General features: G+C 39.0%; 1 protein-coding gene across 1 annotated transcript in view; it reads left to right on the top strand.

Annotated features, from left to right (window-relative positions):
- The window catches only part of itga3b (integrin, alpha 3b), a 173,620-nt gene that overhangs the window by 132,738 nt on the left and 13,699 nt on the right, over positions 1-27,183 (top strand). Inside the window, exons 12-25 of the mRNA XM_048614589.1 lie at positions 595-734; positions 3,669-3,812; positions 4,654-4,763; positions 6,187-6,364; positions 8,185-8,262; positions 10,495-10,574; positions 12,476-12,553; positions 14,337-14,439; positions 15,230-15,406; positions 16,971-17,084; positions 20,025-20,141; positions 21,715-21,813; positions 23,336-23,461; positions 26,287-26,428. Of these exons, the coding sequence (XP_048470546.1) occupies positions 595-734; positions 3,669-3,812; positions 4,654-4,763; positions 6,187-6,364; positions 8,185-8,262; positions 10,495-10,574; positions 12,476-12,553; positions 14,337-14,439; positions 15,230-15,406; positions 16,971-17,084; positions 20,025-20,141; positions 21,715-21,813; positions 23,336-23,461; positions 26,287-26,397 (1,655 nt within the window). The 3' untranslated portion in view covers positions 26,398-26,428. The remainder of the gene's footprint in view (positions 1-594; positions 735-3,668; positions 3,813-4,653; positions 4,764-6,186; positions 6,365-8,184; positions 8,263-10,494; positions 10,575-12,475; positions 12,554-14,336; positions 14,440-15,229; positions 15,407-16,970; positions 17,085-20,024; positions 20,142-21,714; positions 21,814-23,335; positions 23,462-26,286; positions 26,429-27,183) is intronic.

The following is a 27,183-nucleotide window of genomic DNA, read 5'->3' on the forward strand; positions in this document are numbered from 1 at the left end:
ATATGATACCCTGTGGTCTATTCTAGTAAATATTTACTATGCAGCAATTGGAATGGTCACTTTCTATTAATGTTAACTGTAGGGATTGGAACAAGGTCAGCCAGGTGGACTTCATAGAATATGAGTTCCCTGATTAGGGCTGTTAACTTGGTCCAATCAGGGAGCCCTGGCTGACAGATATAAATAGGAGTGTCAGGGAGTTCTGCTCACCATATGAGCCAGCTCTGAGGTAGCCAAGTCAGTGTCATGTACTATGCACGTGTAAATAAAAGGTAACTTGGTAACAGGATACCGGCCTTCATGGAGTTAATTCAATAACATTTTCTTCATTTGTTATTAGGGATTCAGTTTGTTGACAATGTTGCACACAGTCAACTTGTCACCTAATACCTTGGTGATGTGTTTGTTCAAAATCTTTTACTGAGACCATGCCTTCCTTAGCTCTGACCCTTTTTTTGTTCCTCATTTTCACCTGCTGTTATTTTTCCAACTCAACTTTGTTCTTTGAAGTGCCTTGATAGACCTGAGGCGTTCTATAGAGGTGCCAATTGTTGGTGCAGGCCATTGCATTCACTTTTTTTTCTTTCTGCACAGGTCTTAAATATACTTTGGAGGTCGAAAAAGAGAGGCGCTCTTCTCCACGTGTTAAATTTGTTAAGACAAACAGTGCCATTTATAATGGCATTTTAATCATGCCACAAACCAAATGCCAGAGTGTCCAGCTAGGGTTGATGGTAAGGTCAACCTGCTTCCTGTTTAATTATAATCTCCAAATAAGCTTTCAACTGAATGTTGAGTGTCTCGCTCTGATATGTTCAAAAATGACATTTGGTACAGTACAGGCTTCAAGTTAACCTTTCCTAACAAAGCCAGCTTTCAACTAGAATCCTTTCAAATAGAAATTCAGCCAAACTGAGGAATTTTGGTTCAAAAAAATTGTAAGTTACCTTGAATTATGTTTCTCTTCGAACAGCCATTTCCATTCTGACCCTGGGGGTGTTTCACAACAAGCAAAAAGTGTTCATGATAAATGTTCCTTTTGTTTTTCTTGGACTGTACTTGCACTCATTTACCAAAATATGCAACCATCAAATAGGATATAATTGCATGAGATGGTGTAAACTGCATGAAACAACATAGGCACTGTTCCTAACTCTGTGCTTAGTATTAGCTAATTTTAAACACGCAGATAATTGACAAAGATTTACAGCCTCTATTTTCCTACACTCTTTCCCTAAACTAGTGCTGGAATCCAGACGATAACAATAACAAATTTTATAAATATAGTGTTAGTAATATAGTCCGAAGATGTGCAGGTTAGGCGGATTGGCCATGCTAAATTGCCCATAGTGCCTAAAGGGATGTGTAGAGTTCCAGGGATAGGGTAGGGGGTGGGTCTGAGTGGGATACTCTGCAAAGGGTCAGTGTGGACTTGATGGGCTGAATGGCCTGCTTCCACACTCTAGGGATTCTATGATACTGTTAAATTATGTAAGAATTTGCAGTAATGTAGCACTTTCACAATCTCAGCATGTCCCAAAATATATCATAGGTGCAGACGTAGGCCATTTGCCTCACTGAGTCCATTCTACCTTTCTGTTCGATCAAGGCTGATCTGATTATCCTCAACTCCACTTCCCTGCCTCATCCCGAGAACCGTTGATTTCCTTACTAATAACTAATCTGTCAATCTCAGTCTTGAATATACATATTGATCCAGTGTTGATACTGGTTTTTTGATGCAGGTATTTTTAAGTGGCCTGTAATTATGTTACAGCACACCTGTCGAGCAAGTGAAACTTGATTCTCAGTCTCTGGCCCAGAGCTAGGGACACTACCAATTGTGCTGCAAGAGTCAGGCACTTTGCAGGGGTGTAATCAAACATAATTTGGCACCATATTAGAGAACGAAACATTAAAATAGGTTATTGAAATCATAATGAAAACAGAAGTTTTAGGCATTCCCATTTGAAGAAGAGAAAAGCAAAAAGGAAATTCCAGCATTTAGGATATTCTATGCTAAACCACCAGTGCAGTGGAAGAAGTTAGTGATGCACAGGAGATCTTGTTGTAACCTAGCTAGGCTAAACTAGGCTCTCGCAATAATCCACATTCCTTCTCTCAGAATAACAGAATCTGTCAGTAATCTGGTTCCTCACTCACTCTCCCAGACATCAACTCTCCATCTGCTGTTTTCCTGTTTTGGTATCCACCTCCCATTGTTCCTGAATCCTGGGGCCTCCTTTCCATTAACCCAGACCCTCTTCCCTATGTTTTGGCCCTCCTGGGATAATTCTCTCTATTCTCCTCCGTCCATTACAGTTCGGATTCTGGATCCTCTCTGTTCTAGATCCTTGCTGAGTTAGTGAGCAATATTACAAAGAAACATCATTGACTATGAATGTATCTGTCTAAGATGAAATGTGGGTGTGGTCTGTTGGGTGTAGACTAATTTCGCTGCATCCACCACCAAGAAAGTTTGCTGTATTTTGTGCCAATCAGCTTATGAAGAGCTGACTGGAGGGTTTGCCAGCCCTATCATAGGCCTCCATACCAGAATCCTTGCTCAGCCAAACCTGTTGACCAATCAAATGCCAGGAGCTTTGGGGTCCTAACCACTGTCAGTTGAGACCTACACCTTGAGGAAACCAAGCTGAGAAGGTTGGTCTTTTCCATTTTGCTTTTCACAGGTTTGTGAAGGAGGGGGGAGGGTGTCATAGGGTGAAGGGATTCAGTGGGAAAGGCAAGGGATGTCTTTCAGAGGCTATCCATGCCCCTCAATTGCAGAGATTGGGTTAAGTGGAGCCCCAACTTCCCCACAAGCCCCCACCCACTCTGCATACCCCTGCCGCTGCAAAAGGTAAACAAAATTAAGGGCAGGCAGTCATGCCAGTACCCAGTCAGAAAACCAGCCACTTTACCCGTCTTTCTAGCAGGCGAGAAATCCGGGAGGGGGTGTGTTGAGGACTATAAGTGACTGTTAATTCACCACAAGGACTGCCAAGTCAGGAATGTCCCCAGTGGACCTTCTTTCCTGGCACTTAATTGGTGCACAGGAATATTACTCTAGGGCAAATTATCCAATTGCAGGCACCACCAATGAAGGGAAAAGTGTGCCTATTGATGTTGTACCTTCCCCAGCAGTCATTCAGTTACTTTGTATGCTGCTCTGTACTTTGTTGTTCAGCTTATCTAAATTGATCATACTTATTCATCTTTAACTTTTTGTCGAGTGTGTGTAGCACTGTCTAATTTTTCTCATTTTTGCTCTTCTCTTTGTTCCAATCCCTTGTCATCTATTGTTTGTTACAACATCTTCATCCCATTTCATCTTTTATGATTCATTGTATTCCACTGTTAACTTCTTCTATTACATGTAGAATTTCTGATATTGATTTCTGTATCCTCCAGCCATTATCCTATTTGATTGTGGACTTAAAAATCTCAACATTTGCAAGAACTTCCTGTCACAAAATTCTGGCTTATTTCTCTCTCTAAGACTAATTCAAATGCTCTTAGATTTAGCTCTTCTAAGGCTGAACAACTGAGTACAATAAAGCCTGAAGTCTTAACTGAGCATCAGGGATTTAATATAGTATTAGTCTCCTTGGCAATGACAAATTCCTGATGTTTATTTGCACTAAAATAATCTTCCTTGCATTTTACAGGACAACGTGGAGGATAAGCTTCAACCTATTTCGGTCGCTCTAAATTATTCTATTGACAATAACAGTGAAGCTAGAGGAAGAAAGGCTGAAATGAATAATTATCCCATTTTGAATGTATTGCAAGACCATACTGGCCTGGAAGAGGTAAGGTGGGACATATAATCACTAGATCAGTGACTTCTGAAGAGCAGTAAGCAGTGAGGAAAAGGGGGAGTGTGCAAAACAATAAGAGGAAGTTCAAGAAAACGTATAGGAAGTTAGGACCTAGAAATGAGCCAAGAATCATGTCACATGTTGGGAATTTTTTGTTTCTTGTTGGAAATACAAGAGAGCGGCAAAAAAGTTTCTTTTTAATTACAAATGAAGTAAACAAAAATCATGATTGTATCATATAACTATTGTTAGTAATAATACATTGATTAAAAGAATATTGTCAAACATTCTTCACATTTTTGCTGATATTAGTTAAGCCACACACATCAGAAATCTTATGTTGATCACTGGTCTGTCCTGAGTGATGTGACCTCTGTTACGGAAATGGCCTTCGTGCTCCAGGGTTTAATAAAGGAAATGGATTTTTTTCTTCTGATTATCTAGTCATCTGTGGTGCAAGTCCTCATGTGTGAAAATTTGTTTAGTGCAGGAGTAGGATTAGTATGTGGTTGAATATCTCAAGAATGACCTACATTTGGATGTGATTAATGGCACTTTAACAGGTTGTTGGAATGTGAGCAGGGACCAGCTGTTATAACTCCAGGGTATGAAAGGGATTTGGGTTGGGGGTGGGGGCAGGAGGGTATTTGACAATTAAAATTACTAAGTTTTGGATAGGCATCAATAAATTTCTTCCAAGTACGATGGGAAAATCCATAATCCTTTATATTGGCTAAACTTAAATTTAAAAAAAAAGTGTTTTCCACAGCATTAGTTTTGCACTTTTTGATGGATTTCCTGTTTTAATATATACAAGAAATGCTTCTTGCAGATACATATTCAGAAGGAATGTGGCGATGACCGCACATGCAACAGCAACCTCCAAATGAAACATGCATTTGGCAGATTGGGGAACAATGAGGTTTTCCATCCCATAAGAAGGTAAGGGGAAAAAAAGGAAAGGCTGGTGTATTGGATAAAATAAAAACAAAATGCTGGAGAAACTCAGCAGGTCTGGTAGCATCTGGCTGTTATTTATTTTTGAGAGCTGGTGGAGAGGAGGATGTGGGAAGTGTGTTTAAATGTGCATGCAAGTGTGTATGTTTAAGTAGGGAAAAAAAAGTTAACATTTTGAGTCCAGTATAATTCTTCTTTCGCGACAACAAAAACAAAGTTGCTGGAAAAGCTCAGCAGAACTGAGGAAGGGTCACCGGACCCAAAATGTTAACTCTGTTTTCTCCTTCACAGATGCTGCCAGACCTGCTGAGCTTTTCCAGCAACTTTGTTTTTGTTCCTGATTTACAGCATCTGCAGTTCTTTTGGATTTATTTGGTGATTCTTCTTTAGAACTGCCAGTCATATTGGACTCAAAACATTAATACTGTCTCTCCCTCAACAGAAGCTGCCAGAACTGCTGAGTTTCTCCAGCATTTTCTGTTTTTTTTTAAATTTCTGCTCACCATCCAAGGGCCTAAACAGTCTTTCAAGGTGAAGCAGCACTTCACCTGTACCACCTCCAGTCTTGTGTATTGTATTCATTGCACCCAATGTGGCCTACTCCACATTGGAGAAACCAAGCGCAGACTGGGTGACCGCTTTGCAGAGCACCTCCAGTCCATGCACAAGCATGACCCTGACCTTCCATTAACCGGTCATTTTAACACTGCGTCCTGCTCACATGCCCACTTGTCTGTCCTCAGCATGTTGCAATGCTCCAGCAAAAACTGGAGGAGCAACATCTCATCTTCAAACTAGGCATGTTACAATCTTCTGGGCTCAATATTAAGTTCAGCACCTTCAAATTGTAAACCCATTCCTTCCCTTTTTTTGAGCTTTGCTTGTTACATTCTCTGCCTCCATGTCCTCTCTCCCCTCCCCCCACCCCAGTGGGACTGTCTGTTCTTTCCAGTCTGGCACTTAGACAAACCATTGTTCTGCCATTCTCAATTTCCGATCACTTAATCTGAATTATCAGCACCCTTTGCCCCCCAGCAGTCCAACACCTCTGCCCCACCAGCTACTGCATAAGTGCTGCCCCCTCCACACTTCACTTCAGCTCCAATGAAGAGTCATCTAGGCTCGAAAACGTTAGCTTGCTCTCTCTCCATGGATGCTGTCTGACCCGCTGTGATCTCCAGCATTTTTTTTTGTCATCTTTGGAGAGTTCGTCACAGATTTACAGGCAAATTGGGAATTAAACCCTGCTGACACAGATTGAAGATTTGAGAGAGTAAAGTTGGAAGGAAAGAATGGAAATTACAGGAGGAAATGTTAATGTTATTAGGGGAATTTACGATTGATTGTATTGCTGCTGCATATTTTAAGCTAGGCTGGCACTGATTCCTTCTTTCTGCTTTCATTTCAGAAAAAAGGGCAAGCAAATCTTGGACTTTGATCCTCAATCCAACCCATATTCCAATAAGCTTGTGTTGCAAGTGAATGTTACAAATTTCCCAACAAATGCCAATAATGGCGAAGATGCTCACCAGGCCAGGCTCAACATCACCCTACCTGATACATTGACATATGTTGGTATTCGTGCAGTAAGTGGACAAGTACTTAATGTTTCTCATTATTGGGAGCTTGGCAGCTGATTACCTTAAGCTTCAGCTCTATATTGATTCGGAATCTTGTTTGATACGAGTTGTTTTGGATTAAAGAGCAAAGTACAATTGCATAAAATATGGGACAAATATGATCAAATTGCCACTCTGCTCCCAAATACTTACATTACTCAAGGGCTCCGCATTCCTGGTAGGTGTTTCCAGCCATGAACCCTGCAAAAATACAGAATATACCTTCAGTTCAACTGTGTCCTCTAGTGCAAGATGGTCAGGGAAAGGCAAACTATGGCCCTTTATCACAGCAGTCATTGCCATGCTTTATGATTTAAATGTCCAGCAGCACACGAGCCACTTTAACAGCTCCATGAAAGGGTAACTTTGAGATGTAAGTCTGCGGGTAGAGTGTCAGGTGGCAATGGTGCACCTTGGGCAGGGTGCCATGACGCAATGTGGGAAGGGTGCCAAGTAAGAAATTGAGTGTTTAGGGCAAGTCAGGGATAAAGGGCTTCTAGCCAGGAGATGGCAGGTGTCAAGTCCAGCAAAGGGGACAGGAGATATCGGCTCTGAGGCAGAAAGACCAATGGTTGTCAGGTTTGTCAAGTCTGAGGAATGAGGAGTTGGGAGTGATGTTGGGTCTGACAGCGGGTGATCAGTTTAATTGTAAGGGTTCTGGGAGAAGTGCAGTGGGATGTGAATAGTAGCTTGTGAGGGGTGGGGATCACCTTATCCAAGAGTTAGACTTTGTTTGTTTTTGTCTGTCTTTTCCCGGGTAACTACAGTGGAAGCCTCTGAATTCTCAAATTTAAATGGATACTTTCAGAGGATTCCAGGTACAGTTGAATTGTCCATCAAAATCTTCAATTTCTTGGGCAATTCCCTCAGAGTTAGCTCTACCTGGGATTCCTTGAGGTCTTGAGATTACAACTCCAATTTGCACTGCAGGTTTGCGATTATTGGCCCTTGACAAACATGGGTCATTATTTCCCACACAGGTGCCCAAATTTACTGTTGTTGTTGTGATTAAGTTAGTTCAGATATCATTTAACACCACCACATCACAATGGTGCGTAATAAATGCACTGCTAATGTGATCCTGACCACTAGAGATTAGATATTGGGCTTTACCTAATGGAGCAATGCTTATGTTATCCCTCATAATGTAACCTAAGCACTGAGAATGTGGAATTGAAAGATCCAACAGATGTTTGATTATAGCTGGCTATTAAATACAATTACTACATTCACAGACTTAAGTGTCTGGGCTAGTGTTAAGCTATACATTAACAGCAGAAGAGCATACTTCAGGTGCTTCCAAGTAATGGGAATGGGTCTGAGATCTTTACACCTTCAGGTCACACACTATGATGCAGTGATGATATATTATTGATCATGTCTGTTCAATGTATACTGACATACTGAAGGTGAGACATCACACAACACGCTACTACTGTAGTCCTGTCCGATAGAGTTTAGAACGTTCCCCTATTTGATCCTCTGATCTATATTGAGTTGGCTGATCTCAGCCGTGCTCGGCCCAGGCATTCACCATTGTATAGTTAAGAGAAAATTGGGCAGGGTCCTATTTGGTGACTGCAGCTGAAAAGTATGCATATTGTCAACAATGTGCAATATTAATTTGGAGTCAACTCTGGCGTTGATGCTCTTCACTGCTGAGTACCCACCAACGAGCTCATAGTGGAGCACTGTGGAGCTACCAATTTAACAGACGTACACTGCGGCCTTCATTCTGAGACTAGAGGGTGGAAAATGAAAACTTACTCTTATGTCTTCCTTCTCAGGAATTAGTCAGGTGCGATCCTGCAGATCGTTACACCGTGATTTGTGAATTGGGAAATCCTTTCAAGAAGAATCAGATGGTAGGTGATTTACTATTTGCATTCAATCATAATCTATCAGGTTTAAATGGACAAGCATGTAATCAGTGATCATCAAGTGTATCATCATATTGTGTTCCTCGATATTGAATAGATTATCTGTGTTGTAGTTCTGGATGTCAGAGTCCACTATCTCTATAGGAAATAATCACTTCCATCAAATGAGTTCTGTAGAGTTGAGTTTCATAGTTTGAGTTTCATAGCTTCACTATTGGATGCTTTCTCTAGGTATTAATTTGAAACTTTGAAAGGTGTCACTGGTAGCATCCAAATTTTACCCTTTCACGCCTTAAACCATCAGAGGAAGCTGTTTTCTGAAAAATAGATGTACTTTTTTGAATGTTTTCATTTATTTCAAGTCACTTGTCATTCCTGCATTAATTCCTTTCTTCCCATTTGCATAGAAACAAGCTGAGGCTTTAATATGTTCCATATAAAAATAATTGCTTTTAACTTTATGAAACTCCTTGGCAGATAACATTCTTGGGTGTATATGTAATGGATTTTACTCTTCAGGTTCCCACCTGTTGATGAAATTTGGATGCAATCTTGTGCCAGCTACTTCATCTGTAAGAAACAGCATAATTGTGGCCTGACTAACTTGCTCACTGTGGGATTGTACACTGTAAGATCCCAACCTTTTCTGAGATGACTGGCTAAATATCCTCTTTGTCAGGAGTATGCCCTGGATATGTCACACATCTTGCTGGCATTTTTGTTTCAGATCCATTATCCTCTCGCTTAGATCATTGTCCGCTTCCCTGGCTCCAGAATGCATGCAGTTAGAAGAGTGACACCCCTCTTGAAGTCCAGAAGATGTTGACCATATCCTCGCATAGTTGAGCTCACCAGCTGAGCTGACATGATGGCATATATCCCATTTGAGCATGTTAAAACTGCTTGGAGGTGTGAGAGAGAGCTGAAAAAACTGTGGGTAACCAATAAGCCTTGTCCACAAACAAAGCTGGGCTGTCCTCTGCAATAATTCAGAGGTAGCAACCCTGTCCCCCAATGTGTGGATCTGTTCAATGTATTAATAATGCAAGTCACATTTCCTTTAAGATTTCATCTGAGCCTTCTGAAAACTCTGTTAGACTATTTGTTTGTTTGACGGACTGCAGGAAAGGTCATGGATAAACATGTGCGCACATACAACAAAAGGAAGATCAATATGAAGAGTGCGAACCATGTTTTCCATTTGCTTCCAGTGCAATCACAAAATGCAATCTGGAATAACAAGGTGTAGAGCTGGGTGAACACAGCAGGCCGGGCAGCATCAGAGGAGCAGGAAAGCTGATGTTTCGGGCCTAGACCCTTCTTCACAAAATGCAATCTGGAATGACTTATTTCAAACATATGCAATGATCACTCTTGACCACTAGATGGTGAAACTACCCTTTATAATTACAAGCACCTTAACTAATGTGGTAGCATGATTTACAATGTTAAGCAGATTGTCATTTTAAAACTTCCACGCTATATTTGAAATATATTTCCTTAAGTTATTGTTTTTCTAAATGACTGCAATAGTGCAACTGATCTTTCACCCTGCTATGCCTCACAGCCAAATGAATTGATAATTTGTGCTAAAGTAATGCAGATATGTACATGTGTTAACAGGTTAACAGGTGACTAGATACAACTAGAAAAGTAAGCCCTTTGGAAATATCGAGGGCAGCCTGGTACCAGGCGGGTATTTGAATCAATTTTCCCCTTGACTGTGGTACAGGAACTGACCACCATTGATTCTCTGTAGCCCCTCTCCAATAACCATGTCTCGCTCTGCCATTCAATAGCACAAGTGAGATAGGCAATCTGTAGGAGTAGCGATTTAAACCATGAGTCCCACTCTCTAGGGCTTTTATTGTTTTGTTTTGTCCCAAGTTCAGAAAAGACATTACTTATGACATTTTCAATAAAACAATTACTAGCAAAATTGCATTTTTCTATTGATTTGTTTTTAATTTTAAAATTTTTCTGAGATTGAAAATTGTAAATACTGCACTGGATACAGTGGGCGTGCTAATATCTGCCCTCCTACTTTTGAGTCAAAGATCGAGGTGAAGAACAACAATTGCTGGAATAAATTCACAAGTCTCCAGTTTTAATCTGATCTCAAATTCTGTTTGAAGCAGAGAGGTGAAATTGATAAAAAGTTTGACAGCAAACATAAACGTCAGAAAAGCCTAATATTGGCACATCTTTCTTTTGTAGGCTACGCTCAACGTAATTCTAGAAGTAACTGGAATTACTCTTAACACAAGAGAGATTGATGTGGAACTCCAACTTCAAACGTAAGCATTCAATATGTTCGAAAATAAAAACCGAAAGAACTGTGGATGCTGTAAATCAGAAGCAAGAACAGAAATTGCTGCAAAAGCTCAGCAGGTCTGCAGAGACTCAACAGATGCTGCCAGACCTGCTGAGCTTTTGCAGCAACTTCTGTTTTTGCTTCAATTTTTTTTTGTTACTTACTTTTCTTAAAACTCCATCTCCAGATTGATTTTGAAAACAAAGTTCTTTTTGTCTCAGAATTTGTCCCTTCCTGCTTCCATATTTTCTTAATAAAGTTAGGATTGGCCTTAGCAGTGGGAGGCCAGCACAAATTAATAATGCCTCAGGGATTTAATGAGTGCCTTTCCCTTTAGAGGCTGTCACAGCCTTGGGGGAGCTGGGGATTAGGGAAGAGGTAAAAGGAGGAAGTCCTTTATCGTTGGTCACACTGTGCCTAATTGAGGGACCCAGCATCAAGCAGGAGAGAGCTGCTGAAAGCTTTCCCCCACTCCTGTGCCTTGGCCTCTGACAAAACTGCACCCCACCCATGGCCTCCACCCCACAACTCTCATACCACCCTTAGTTATATTTGATCTGGGATCCCATGACATTCCCCAGTCCCTCATTAATACAGTGCTGACCGAAGTCATCACTTGGCGCTGACAGCATGAAGTAACTTAAGACTGATTGAGATTGATTGAGGGTGGATTGAGATTGGCTGACAGCTCCCAGTGGCTGGGGTTTTGGTAGATGTGGACTTCAATCACAAGGGAGGCTTCTTAGTGGCTATTTCAGTATCTAAAGATCCCGTGATTCTGTCAGGGCTCCACAACATAACTGCTAAGAGCGCCTCTGGTTCCCTGACCATCACTCGGTCCAACAAGTTCCAGCCCTGTGAAGATTCTAGAAAAAATGCTGATGTTTTGAATTAAAGATGCAGTTAGGTTATCCATTTATTAGAACTGTTTATAAATCACTTAATATCTGAATAGGTACAAATACAAAGAACTGAAAATCCCAGCCCATGGTAAAAGCAAGGATAAGATTTATGAAAATACCGAGAGAGAGAGAAGAAAACACTTTTGTGAAGAAGAGGCTAAAACATCGTCCATTTTTTAGCTAGAACAAAGAAAATTGAGAGGAGATCTGAATGAGTTCCTCAAAACTGAGATGAGGGTGGGGTTATGGGAGGGTGCATGTTGTTGACGCAAAAAGGAAGAATGTTCACATGGTTGGTTAGTAAATGATTACTGGAGAGTAAACATTCAAAATGATCACTAAGAAATTGAAGCAAAAAGTGATAAGAATCATTTTATGCAGGAAGTTGTTGGGATTTGGATTTTTTTCCAAGGATAGTGTTGGAAAAATAACTACAGTGGAACATTTGGGGAGAGGACCACATTTTAAAAAGACAAAAAAAGTCTTCCTAAATGTTTCCTATTCCATTCACCTGATATATGAAATGGTTACTGTAGCATTAAGTTTTCTGATGACTCTATTGCATAAAAACAATCTGCTTGATTTCCCCGAGATAGCAAGAACTGCAGATGCTGGAGTCAGAGATAAGTGTGGAGCTGGAGGAACACAGCAGGCCAGGCAGGATCAGAGGAACAGGAAAGCTGACGTTTTGGGTCAGGACCCTTCTTCAGATTTCTATTTCTGAAGAAAGGTCCCGACGCGAAATGTCAGCTTTCCTGTTTCTCCAGCTCCACACTTTGTTATATCTGCTTGATTTCCTGTCCAGTTCAATGATTAAGTTATTGGAAGCTGTTGGCCATCATATGGATAATCACTGGCGAAAATACATGTCTCACTGCACCACAGCAAAAGAAGTTTGTTGCACCAATTTTACGTGATGTAACCATGAAATTAAGAATTGTATAAATTGTAACTCAAGTACGTTTTATTATTTTACAAACAGAGAAAGTACACAAAGTGACTTGAACCCAGTTTTAGCATCAGTATCTGTGGAAATTCAGCTACAAGTTAGCCTTTCTGTGTAAGTATGTAATCGGTATATTACAGATAATTTGAGCTTATTTACATCCTGGAAATATGATTTACATGATACTTCTTAACAAGATGCTGCCTTTACTTAAAAGGCTGAATTTTTTTCTAGCACCTGGGATTCAGTAAACAATGTAACTGCAATTCTCATAACATAAGAAACTCAGTGTGGATCACATGGTATTGAAGAATCCAACAGACACTTATCACAGTTCACTAATATGTATAATTAGTACCTTCCCAAGCAGATCAGGGCCTAAGCTCTTATTAAGCTATTCAGCTGTAAACAGCAGTATGCTTCCATTACATGTCATGCTTCGTAAGATGGTGTATGAGTCTTAAACCCTGGGGTCACGTGCTATGATACCGTGTGCAGTGATGATATCATTAGCATTTATGTTAAAGATGTGCTGGCATATAGGCTGTGAGACATAACATGACACTTGTAACATCATAACTTGAATTATAGAATGTAGATTTACAATAATGATACTTATGAATTATCATGTATCAGAACATTCTTTAATGAGAAGCATAAGGAAGTAATAAATGTATGTTCTGAATGCTGGAGTACTGTGTGCATTTCTGCCCCTCACCTCATTATCGGAAGGATGTGATTGCAGTGAGGGTGTGCGGAGGAGATTTATCAGGATGTTGCCTGTGTTGGAGCAGTTTAGCTATGATGAAAGGCTGGATAGGCTCAAATTGTCTTTTTTTTAAAAGCAGAGAAAACTTACTTCCCCTTATTTGAAGGGACAATAATGAGAAAATATAATTTTAAGGTGAAAAGCAGGAGATTTAGAGTGGATTTGAGGAAAGATTTTTTTCACCCAGAGGGTGGTAGGACTCTGGAATGCACTGCTTGGGATGGGAGTTTGGGTAGGAAACCCTACAACCATTAAAAACCTTGAATAAGCATTGAAATTTCATAACATTCAAGGCTATGGGCCAAGTGGTGGAACCAAGCATGAATTGGTGAGCATGGACATGATGAGCCAAAAGGTCTTTTCTGCATTCTGTGACTCTATTGTTAAAGAACATCTGCAGCTTTGTGCGAATATGCTTCAGTGACTAACTGCGAAAACAAACATATGGTCTTTCATCCAGGTTTAATTCTGGGATCTAACTTGTCCAATATTACCATCATCTGAGATCTGAGATCCTTGTGCACAGGGTGGACTGGGGAGTATGATGATGGAGGAATGGGGAGGAGTGAGGGAATGGAGCAGGGGAGGCCGGGTCAAGATGAGTGGGCAGAGCTGTGGGAAAATCTGATCCGAGTGGAGCTAGAGAGCCAGATGCCAAGGATACTAGCTGCGAGCAGTGCGAGGCTAGTGAGGGTATCATTTATGTCAGTGACTTCACTGCAACATGTTGTGGCAGTGTGATGTCACTGCCAATGACTCTGTAGGTGGAGTTCATCTTGGCAATGGCAACACGTTATATTTTACTAAAGAAGTGCAAAACTTTCTATCTTCAAATGTATATTCTGCAATTACTGTGTTTGAGATCATTGTTTTTACATTGCAACTGAGTATAAGAACTCTGGTTAGTAGATGATCGACTACAGTCATCAAGTGTACCAACAAACCTTTAACAGTTGGTTACTCCTTGCTCCTTTATTCACCAAAGCAGTTTATCAAAGTTAGCAACTTAATCCCTTTGCTTTAGTTCACAAACCGTTATTATAGGTTAATCCAACGAGACATTAGTTCACCAATGTGATATTGTGGCATCCCAATAAAACTCTTTTTTTTTTCCTTCATTTTCATTAGGGAAAAGAAAATACAGCAAACCTACTTCAGTGGTACTGTCATCGGTGAGAGTGCAATCAAGACGTTTGAAGCTATAGGAAGTCCTGCAGACTTCACTTTTGAGGTGCGCACAGCAAAGAAATTTCTCAAAGTTCTGTACTCTTGTGTGAAACTGAAATACAGAACATCTTACTCAATGACATTTTGCAAGTCAATTGTGGAGAAGGTGTCCACTGATTTTGCTTCTTGAAATAAAATCAATAAAGAATAGGTAAACCGGGTGCTTAGAAGCAATATCATTATTTCCCTATCATGTTGGGATGGGCTTAAAATGCAGGAGGTGTGTGTTCCCATGCGCACATTTATTTTACTTAGATATTTGTTTTTGAAGCCTCTTCTAATTTCTTCATAAATACATGGCATAATAGATTAGGTAAAGTTGCCATTGCCTTACCAGACCACAGGGCTGCTCTCTCGTTAGAGAGATAAACGACTGGTGGTAGTTTATCCTGAGGGTCACCATGACTCAGGCAAAGGGGAGAGGTTGAGAAGGTGAATCCTTCATGCGAACCTTAGCCGGTGCAGGATTTGAACCCACACTGTTAGCATCACTTTGCATTGCAATCTAGCCATCCCACCAACTGAGCAAACTGGCAGTAAAATAAATCATGCTGAAAAAACTCATAATGTTACTTTCTCCTGAAAAAATTGCAGAAACACTATCTGCGCCCTTGTTTACACTGTGTGCAGAAGATGAAGATGCAGTGTTTAAGATGTACTAAATCGAATTAGTAATCCATTCTTCATGGATTTTGTACAGTGACTGTTAATTTCTGTAGCTGACCAGTTAGATACAGACATAAAATGCACACATTAACATGCTAACATTTTTCTATGTTAAACTCCTTCTACAGGTGACGAACCATGGAGAGCCTTTGGGCGACTTAGGAACTCTGTACCTCAGTTTTTTGTGGCCATATGAAATCAATAATGGGAAGTGGTTGCTGTATCTCACTGAAATTGAAATGAATGGGACAGAAAACCAGTACTGCGTACCAGCAGGGAACATTGTAAATGAGCTGAATTTAAAGGTAATTGGATATTTTCTCAATATTCATTGCAATTAAACATCTCTAACTTTATTCACACATTGGCATTAACAATACCTTGTACTTGTACAGCACCTTTAAAACATCTAAGGAATTTCATGGGTACATTATAAAACAAAGTACAATACTGAGCGAACAAGGTGTAGAGCTGGATGAACACAGCAGGCCAAGCAGCATCAGAGGAGCAGGAAAGCTGACGTTTCGGGCCTTTTTCTGAAGAAGGGTCTAGGCCCAAAATGTCAGCTTTCCTGCTCCTCTGATGCTGCTTGGCCTTCTGTGTTCATCCAGCTCTACACCTTGTTATCTCAGATTCTTCAGCATCTGCAGTTCCTACTATCTCTGAAACAATACTGAGCTACATGACATATTAGATCAGCTGAACAAATAATAGTTAAACAGGTAAGTATTAAGGAGTTTCTTAGATGAGGAAAGAGATGGCAGGTTTTCTAGGGCTAATGAAGGTGCAGTCATTAATACTAGGTTATTTAAAAATGGATACACAAAATGAGAGGAGTGCAGATATCTAAGAGGGCTGTAGAGCCATCTTCTGGATGCAAAGTTTAATCAAGGCTCCATGTGCCTACTCAGTTGGATGTAAAAGATCCGATTGTGCGATTTTAAAGAAAAATAAGGGATTAATTTCCAGTGCCCTGGTCAACATTTATTTCTCAATCAACATCACAAAAATTCACCTGGTCATCATCACATTCCTGCTTGTTAGCTCCCATGTACAGAATGTTGTGCTAAATGTGATCTCAAAACTGAAAAAACCCGCAATAATTATATATTGTTTCATGGTTGCAGAAGGAGTTTACAACCACAACTTCGCACCGAGTTATGTTACTGATTTAAACTGGACTAAGAACCAAAAGTATCAGGGAGAGATAAGCTATTCCATATTGGGAAGGAAGCAACATTGACATGTAAATAGCTGGCTGTCCTTGTGGGTCCCGTCCTCTGGACATAAGAGAAGAAAACAAATGCTACTTACACAGACTCATAAATGTTCGATAGTTTATCACCTGAGCCAATTTTTCCAAAGAAATCTGAAGTTTTCACTGAGAATCTTTAAACCTTGCATCAATAATTGTCCTAAGTTTGCAGAACATCAAAGGGGTTAAATAGATTTGTTGACAACTTAGTATTTGTCATGTTAAAAAAGAACAAGCTTCTCAGAGGGAGGATAGGGTAAGACAGAGAGATGTCAGTTGAGCTGAGGGCAAATATTTAGACGTATATAGTTTGGTGGTTGTGATTGGCCCATAATCAGTGTGTATACATGATTTGTTCAATCGTCAGGCACTGGAAGGACAAGATATGGGGAATAATTTTCCAGTTCTTTGCCAATAGGTATGTGAGGAGCAGAAATTCTCTCTCCCTCCAATTAATTATCTTTGTTGGGAGTGGAGATGGGAGAGACTGCATTCCCACTCGATTCTTTGGGTGATAGGATGGGAAAATTACCATCTAAAAAATTTGGCCATGTTTCTGGAGAACAGCACTCATGTTCTTAAGATTAATATGTACCTTGAAATTTCTTTTTCAGAGGAATAACCATACAACACACCCACAAAGAAGAAAACGTGAATTGAAACCTGCAGCTGCCAAGAATTTAAAAATACCGGGCGCACTGAAAAAGGGAAAAGGCGACTTGCAATTAGTAAGTGCATGAACCCAGAAACTTTGAAGGAACCATTCGTGTTATGGAGATCAAACAATTGGGGGGGTGAGATGTTACTGTTTCTCAATAAAATATCTTGGGCAGTTCCAAACTGTTCTGTAACATCCAACATAACATTGTGGCATAATTCTCAGTTGTTAAAATCTGGACGTTGACTCCAATTTCACCTTGTCATAGCATACTAACATATAATCAATGATAGATGGGTAAAAATGCTTTGTATCATGCAGTATGGGAACTAACCTAGTCTAGGTGATCACTCTGGCCCTGAATTCCTTGCATGAATTCCTATATCTTTTATAGGAGATGTTTTTCCCAATATTACAATGATTAGATTGAGTAAACCACTTGGTCACTGCAAAGAAAATGTTTGCTTTGCTATTCCTTGCTGGTAGTGAAAATCTACAGCAAATATTGATAAATAGCACCATTGGATGTACTCTTCTTGAGATTTAGTCTTGATTTTGGTACATGAAGCAAAATCACTATCAGTGGCATTATTGATATAGTTGGTGTGTTATAGTCATAAAGTTGTCAAGCAACTGCTGATGCTCAAAGGATACTTGTTAAGAAAACATCACAAACATTTTCCGTTGGTTGGTGTAATAAAAGAAAGTGTTCAAAATAAAGACTTTCTGTGCATGACAGAGTATATTCAAAACACCTTTGATTTGGAACAATTCTCAGATATTGGTATTTTTGTGTACAAAGGCAATTTGGAGGCCAGATTTAATGTTAACCTTTATTGTGAGGGTTTTGGGGTACAAGAGAAGAGTAAGGAAGTCTAGCTGCTATTACACGACTTTGGTGAAATTGCATCTGGAATACTATAGACAGTTAGTGTCCTTAACCTAAGGATAGATGTACTTCTATGGACAGAGTTCAACAACGATGCACTAGATTCATACACCAGAGAAATATGAAAAAAGATAGAAATCTTGGAAATACTCAGCAGGTCAGACAGCATCTGTGGAGAGAGGAACAGAGATAGGGGGTAGAATCTTACCAGTCCCTGCACAATGGAGGGCAAGTTGGGAAAATTGCGTGTGATGGCCAGTGAGGAGATTCTAGACATCAAGAGTAAAAAGTCCCATTTCCCACCCAAGTGTTGAATGGTGAGATAAAGATCCTTACTCGTCAGCAGCAAGGTGTTTATTTTTATGCATTTTATACATCAATGTCTCTTTATTAATTAATCTCACATCATTATTATACAGTGTGCTGTTCTCGCACCTGCTGGATATAAACTAGATGACAATTCCACATGAAAGTTAGACCAGCTACTCGAGCTTCCCACTTGCTCCTCTGAACCTCCACCTTGGATACAAAGCACCAACATCTCAGGACACACTCCTCTGGAAGCAATTACGTGCACCTCAATTCATTGGCTTTCGAAATATCAGCAGGGCACATCACTGATCCATTTACTGTATTCTTCATCACTTCAATGCTACAATTTGGAGTGCGCTAACACATTTTATTGTAACACTGCTGCCAGGAAACTTGTGCGTAGGGCCAGCCACTAATCACATGATTGGATCTGAGTGCATCTTTGGGCTGTATGGTCACTCTCTTAGCTCTCACTTACTTTGTGCTTACTTGGATATTAACAGCATCCTTACATTGCCTTGCCATTTTACACCTTGTTCCTCAGACAGAGCTTAACGGCTCTAAGTATTCCAATTTTGACTAGCTTTACAGTGTGCACAATAATTTTAGCCCAGATAACTTCTCATGTTTTCCAGCTGTCATCAATCACAGGGGTGAACATGTTGTTTGATGTCACAATTCCATATCAATCTTCAATAAAGATTTATGACTGTTTGGAATTCTCTACTCCAAAGCGTTGTAGGTGATTAGTGACTAAATATATATAGCACTGAATTTTTTTAGACTTTTGGGAAGTCTAAATCAAGAGATAGGGGACCAAGATAATGCATTTGAGGTAAAAGACCAGCCATGATGCTATTGAATGATGCAACAGACTTGAGGAGCCATGTGGCCTACATCTCCCATTTTTGATGTTCTTAAGAAAGAGTTGTTAGTTTATTGATATATGTAACTACAATGTAAGGAGCATTAACCAAATCATGATCACGTTTCTGAGATGAGTTTCCATTCTGTGGTTTAAAATAGTATTTATAATAAGTTTAGATTTAGAAATTTCTGAAGGTGTTAATTGTGATAGCTGACCCAGCAGATCCCAGCTCTGATTGGATAATCTTCTAATAACTGGATATCCTGATACTTACCCCAAGTTTAACAACTGGACAGTTATAACTGGTAACGGCACATTATATATTACATACAACTATGCTATCTGTCAGAAACTATGTAGAGAATTCACTGAAACCTGGACCACACCTCCCACCCTAATTAGGTTTATCTTCTAAAGTTTCCCAGACTTTAGAATAACTTTGTTAATTGCATTACTAGTTATGCAAATTTGTTACAAATGTACACGTAAATTTTCATCTTGTGAATGAATATGATGAAAAAGCCTGTGCTTTCACACATGTGGAAACTAATTATCAGTTATGAACTTCAGTGCACCATCTTGAGACCATAAAATAAAATAGTGTCCACCCATGACAATGCTGATGGTATTATGACATTTATATATTAAAAAGCTATATCGTAAACAAAATAATACATTGCAGATATTTGACTTACACATTCTATACTACAAAATGTATTTTGTGACAATTGTGGTGCCTTTTGATTCGCAACTCTAATGATCATGTCCCTTTAACTAACACCTTTAAATACCTTCCAAAGCACATCCACGTCATTATCGCCTTCATCAAAAAGCCAAATATGGTGGACAAATCTTTAGTGTTGCTTGACTTAATCTTTCAACATGACTTTTGTCTGTCTGAAACAATCAATAAATACTGCTGAATATTCATTCTTTAACAGGATTGTAACCAGAAATACACAGCCCGGTGCAAGCAGTTCAATTGTTTGCTACATAACATGACTCAAAAGGCTACAGTAACATTGCGAGCACGTCTATGGAACAGCACCTTCCTGGAGGTATGGATTGAATCTTGTCAGTTGGAGAATTACTTCCTTTTTTTTCACTTTTATCTCCCAGGTTGACCCTGAGCCTCTTTCCAGCATCTTCCAATGTTGATTTATGGGCAAACAGCAAGGACTGTTTACGTGCAATCTCAGATTGAACACTGCAACAATTCCCATTTTTTCCTTCCTCAATTTGTTTTCCCTTCTGTTATATCCAGTGGCCCACAACGGTGCCTTGGTATCTGATTAAGTTAATTCCAATGAAGCACGTTATTTCTGAGTCCACGAATGAGTGTAATAATTTCCTTCACTAACCAATGAATGACAGGCATTAGAAACAAGTTTTAAAAATTAAAACAGATGTGCAGACAATTGGATAATAAAATTGTGCTTTCCTTGTCTAACAAAGACAGTTTTATCCAAGACTACAATTTTAAAGAAATTCTAATAGTAAGTACTTTATTTAAACCCTTGTAGGCAGCATTCTTGAACAATCTCTAAAGATCAGACGATATATAAGTTGTCTCTGTTCTCAGTCTAGGACTATAATTTCAAAATTAGTCATTGCAGCTTGCTTTCTTTGGGAGTACACTGACTACTAAAGCTCCAATATGGTGAGCAGAAAATGTGTTTACATTTCTGGCTGGAAGTGTGCTGCCAACGTATTGGGTGAGAATGTAAAGTATGCGACCACGACCCATATCTATAATTAATGATAGGTCCTTGTAATTATGTAAATATATACATATGAATTAGGAGCAGGAGTAGGGATCTGAGTTCCTCAAACATGTATTGCCATTCAACCAGAGAATGGCTGATTTGATTTTCCCATATCCTTGGCTTCTCTCAAAAACCTTAGGTTAGGTTAGATGGATTGGCCATGCTAAATTACGCCATAGTGTCCAACGTTGTGTAGGCTAGATGGATTAGCCATGGTAATGCTGGGTTATAGGGAGAGGGTGGATGTTCTTCAGAGGGTCAGTGCAGACTTGATGGGCCAAATGGTCTCTATCTGCATTGTAGGAATTCTATGTTCTATTCTATGTAACCTTCATGGGATCTAATGCCTGTTTTGAGTTCTCTCTCTGAGACTGGTTTGCCCTGTTTTAAGAATCCAGAATTGCCTGCTACACCCAACTGAGAATATAAGGAGTACTCTTCTCAAAGCGTCACCTTTTTTCTTTCATGCCACCATTGCTGCAGTCACACCCATTGATTTACTCCTGGCCCCCTACTGCCTTCAAGCCATTGCAATGCCAGGCATAGACTTACATTTGTTTTTGGTGTCAGGGGCTCATCAGCTCACTGGCTGCGAGATAATGAGGCCTGAGGTCCAAGATTGGTAGAGTCTCAGGCATCACCATTCAGCACAAGGAATTTAATTCGAACCTCTTGTATGCTGAAAAATTGACTCACCTGAATATCAGTATTTTTTTTCTACAATGCTGATGGCTATCACTTTTTAAAATAAGAACTTTTTTTTAATATGTCTGATTATTCCCTGTTGCATAATCATTGGAGTTTCTGTGAAGGTTTACTGAATCACTTAAAGTCCTGAGATGTATTATTTGTTTTACTATTCTAGGAATACAGGGACTACGATCGGATTGTTGTAGTGGTAGAGGCATCCTTGCATTTGATGACAAACGTCACCACTATCAAAATGAAACAACCAGATGTGACAGTGAGTTCTTCCAAATCTTCTTGTAATCGATAAACATTTGAACCTGTGCGGTGTCATTCTTCATATTTGTGAATATAGGTGAAATTAAAGCAAAGTTGTTTAGTTATAGAAATTATATCAAATACCAGCATTTCTTTTGCAGCCTTAGTGTGATAAAATATCTCTAGATGCTACACTAGAGCCTTACCCAACAAAATTTGATACAGAATCACACAAGGTCATATTATGACGGTATCCAGAGTAGGCAGGGGTGATGAGGTTTAAGAGCGGAATTCCAAAGATTCAGATCTAAACAGGTCAAAGCACAGCTGCAAATGATGGAGTGATGGAAGTAGTGGTGGTGGATGTATGGGAGGCTGCACAAGGTCAGAATTTGAAGAAATTTTGAGGTAACTTACAGGAATGTGGAGATTTGAACGTAATAACTAGGAGCCTCCTTAGGCAATTCAGCCCCTCAGTCCTGTAATAACGATCGTGACCGATCTCATCTCAGCCTCAACTACACAATACTGGCTGCTCCCCATCATGCAGAAACCATTGAATGTTTTGAAAATGAGGAGGAGGCTGCTTTCCACAGAAAGTGAGGTAACTGGAGTGATGCATAGCAGGTTCTGATTGTGTGTACCTGAAGGAATTCAGAAGAGAGATTGTGACATCTGACATCACCAAGCAAATGCAATGCACAAAGACTAAAATTGGCTAAGTGTTAAGGGAACATCTTCCTTGTTTATTTCAGAAACACTGACTTCTAGGAGGTAGGATGAGGCCTCTTCTAGAGCTACTTAAAGGGTCATTCAGCATATTAAAACTCAGAAGCTTTTGGCTGACTTGTGCTCAAGTGAAGTTAATGAAAGCATTGCGCTGATTTGCTGGTAGAGTTTGATCACAGAAAAAAAGGAAAGGACACTGCCTTTTGCATAGGCACGGGAAGCATTAGTTGGATTGACACTTGCTTTGCAGCCCGAATAGAACATGGAGCTTAGAGAAGCAAATGCCCAGAAGGAGGGAATAATCTTACCGGTGTACCATTCCTACATTACAATCAGCATGAGCATTGCTTCAGGAGCCTTTGCCTAAGGAAGGAGCAACTGAGTTTCACAGAAACCAGAAAACTTCAATCTCGAGTGTGGATGGCTGTCCCATTGGCTGTGAAAATCATCTTTGCCCTTTCCTTCATTGCATCCAGTTCCTTCCAATTAGGAGATAGCAATGTTGGTAACATGTCAAAATTTGCCATCATTAGAGCATCTAGACAGAAGTGTTTTACAGAAGAATGGACTGCTTTCTCTTGTCAGTTCCTTGTACTGGTGAGCACTGCAAAAATTGTTTTCCATGATGCAATATAGCAATTGTGGACCTTTCCTGAATGAATGTACAGGAGAAGTATCACAACATTTAAATAAAGGATGGTAATCCACCAAATGTACAATTGTTTCATTCAACATACAAAACTAGTGGAGGCCAGTCCTTTCTGAAGACATTCTCTTGAAATAAACTTGACATCTCTTTTTATTTAATCCAGACATTGCTCTACGTTGAATCCCAAGTTGATGATGAACCACCTTATGAGATACCAGAATGGATTATTGCTGTAGCAGTGCTGGCAGGAATCATATTATTGAGTCTGATAATCCTTTTACTCTGGAAGGTATGTTCTACTTTATTTTCATAGAATCACTTTTTATACTCTGAATATTCTGTAAACTCTAGGCTCAATTTTAGGCTACAGAAACCACCAAAGCCAAGAAATCAGAAAAGCCACAAACACAGAGAAGATGATTGGTGTACCTACAATCTGGACATATACAAATTCTCCTCTTGTGTACAGGTGTTTCTTGGTAGCAATTGTTTACACAATGGCAATTGAGGAATCTAATTCTATAGTTGGACCACACTAACGTGTAGTTCCTCTTCAATGACCCCAGATATGCTTCTGGCCTCTGCTTGGGAATGCTAAGTTGAGTCTTTTTGATGCTTGAAGTATTAATTATTTTGGTGATAACATAAAACATCCAGTGGGAAAGGAAATGTGGAGAATTATAACATGTGGCAAGTCCAACATTGCCAATTTTATACTCTCAATTGACGTTAGAATTATCCTCTTATCATTTTGTTTGCCCTGCTAATCATCTGGCGTCACACAGTTGTTTTTCAGGACTGATCTCTGTCATTATTCTAAAATCAATTTGAAATTAGACTAAGGTTCAAAATGAAATGCAATATTTGGTTTCATTGGTTTCTAGGTGAAGTGAAAGATCTCTCTCATTACTTATATCAAGAAAAGAAAAAAAATCTTTTCCCCAGTAGATAGAAACTTGTATGATTGCTGCATAATTACTTTGCACTGTCTACACAGTTACCCCAATCAATTTAATCTGCTAATACACATATGGAATGTATTGATGTCAATGACCAGACAATAATATTTTGCCAATTTGTTCTTACTTGAAAAATAGCCCCTAAAGGGTTTAAGGTTTATTTTTTGCGATTAAGTATTTAACAGATCAATGGCTTAGACAATATAATGTATTGTAATTCAACAGATATTTTGTTCAAATGTCATTATCTTATCAAATATTTAGTTGTATCACGTATCTCTTTGCACTTGGCTATTCAGTCGTGAAGTATAGAATTCCTTTGGTCAAATTAAATGCCGCATGTGCAACTAGGGACTGCAGGACATCTGGCCTTTCTATTAATCAAATGCTTCATCGGAACATTGTTTTAATCAAATAGATCCATCTAGAAACTTGTCAAGAGAAAGCAATATTGATAAAATGTGTTAATATTTAATAATAAAGTATGAAGAGAAAGGAATACAACAGGTTATTGTGAGACTGTTAGAGTCACTGCAAATTGTTTGTGGCCAATCTATGATATATTTTGATTTTATGTGTTTCAAGTGATAACAAGCAGATTTACATTTTTAATTGATAGTATGGAACCGAGATCAGTTAATTGTTCAATGCAATTAAAGACTTTGCTTTATCTCACGCTTCACAATATTTTTGGCAATTCTGTTCAACATGAAATTTAGGTGGTGATTTATATTTATAAAAATATTTCATATTGACATATTTGCATAACTGAAACAAAAATGGCATTAATGTATACTAAAGGAATAATCTATCTTTTCAGCTGTTTCAGTTGGTCATCTATGAAGACTTGCCATATTGTTTGTCATATTGGCAACTTCCAGTTGCTGGTCATCTAATTCTAATATAGCTTCCGTTCATTTAAATCTGTTTTGACCCATAAAGTGGCATATTCTAATGTATTTGATACTGCAATGCTTGCACCTGTATGAACATTCCTTATAGATTTGTTCCTCTACATTCTTCCCACTTAGTGGCAGATTTATAGATTATAATTATAGATTATAATATAATTGCACACTTTGGCTCTAGCAAAATTAATTTTGTCCTTGAACCCTCTGGAATATCCTCTTTTTTTTTTTCTGGAAATACAGTACACTTTTTGACCAAAATTTCTGTCATTGCTGAACACCGTGCAACCAGGAATATTTAACACCCGGCTAGGACCTCTTTGAGCCAGGGCTGTTTTGTCAATACAACATCATAATCCCACATGGTAATCTGTTCTGTAACTCCCCAATCTTATTAAAAATACTCTGTGTATTCACATATATACAGCATAACTCTGATTCATTTTTTTCTTTGTTACTCTGACTTCACCTATTAATTTATTGTTCTCTATTCTTGTGTGCTCTGCCCCCTCAGTATTTCATCATTGACTTTTTATTTTCTTGAACTAAAAAAAGCTGCAAACAGTTTATGTAAAGATAACAGCAAAACATGAAACATTAAGTATGATGCATAGGAAGAAATATATAAAATAAACTTAAATAGGATTAAAATAGTCAGGGGTGACACTTGAAGATGCTTATGAGTCTGTCTAAATTCAACAATTAGCATGTTCATCTTATGCAGAGTTGTAGTCCACAACTGGATGTTGAACTACAGGCAAAACAATAAAAATGTCAGAATGTTTGATAGTGATGCAGCTTAAATACTGTATGTAGTTCTGATCAGAACAAGTGAGATAGTCATTCAAACATTACAGGCAATGTAAAAGATTTGTAGTTTGACCTTAAATTATGAAGAAATGTTGGTGAAGTTTTTTTTATGCTCGAAAGGAAGCTTCTAAAGATGATCTCAACAGTTAAATGAAATTGTTCTCTGGATGAGGACCTAAAGCTGGAATACTATTTCAAATCAAGTTGTCCAAGAATTACAGGAGAACAAATGATCAAACCAGTAACAATAACTTGAGGACTGATACTATGAAATTCTGCTTCACTCAAGTAGTAACCAACATGTGCAACAGGCTTCTAGATAGATTCATAGACTCATCTGTAATTTTCTTGTGAAAAGGAAATATTGGATCCTTTTTTTTTGTAAAGTCAACTTCAGTTTGTTGATCACTTTACTTTAATAACTTCCTTCTTTATAGTGTGGTTTCTTCAAGAGAGCGAACACACGAGCCATGTATGAAGCCAAAAAGCAAAAGGCTGAAATCAAGATTCAGCCTTCAGAAACTAAGCGGCTTACTGATGGTGACTAATGCTGGCCAACGTCGCTTCCTGCACTTTTTGGTAATACAGGGTGCAGTGACTGAATAGGGTGTGGTAGGGAGGTGCTCGGGGATTTATTCTTGGGAAAAAAATACAGTAAGCTAGATGTCTGTTTTCCCTTTCTTCAAATATTAATTTCTCCAAGAATAATCTTTCATGTAAATTGTTCTCCAGCTTCAAGTTGTTGAAGTTATGCTTTAACTTCTATCGAAAGACATTGTTGTAGGATTTGTCTCTTTCCCCACTCCCCACCTCCCCGTTGCTGAAAGAACAGCTTCTTTCTCAAGAAATGAGTCGCCCTCCGTGGCCTTTCATGAATTGTTCAAGAAATTGGACTTACAAAATTAACAAGCAGCAAAAGAACAGCTCGTTCGTCAAAAGTACGTGTTGTGATGGCTGGATTATCATAACTAAAAACTTCCCATAATTAGCTTTGCTGTCCAAATTTGCTACTTCTGCCATGAATCTGCTATTTAATTTCATCCAAAAAATTGGAGAAAAATTAATTCCTAAATGTCAGAAGGCCAAGGAACGGCAGAGAACATGAGTAACCTTAATTAAAACCTCACGGAATATTTACAGTTAGATTTTCAACAGGAGTGATCAAGTAGAAACTGGGAGTGGGAAATCTGAGGGCGATTGCCTTGTCCTTCCTGACTCTGGTACTCTGATTAGCTAGTGTCAGCCAGGCAAGCATTTGTCCTTATCCCAATAGTAATTTCTAACCTATACTGCTTGTTATATTGTTTTCTTAGTGAACAAAGTGGTTATGTTCA

This window comes from Rhincodon typus, chromosome 30 (assembly GCF_021869965.1).
Source record: "Rhincodon typus isolate 14 chromosome 30, sRhiTyp1.1, whole genome shotgun sequence".
Classification (NCBI taxonomy): domain Eukaryota; kingdom Metazoa; phylum Chordata; class Chondrichthyes; order Orectolobiformes; family Rhincodontidae; genus Rhincodon; species Rhincodon typus.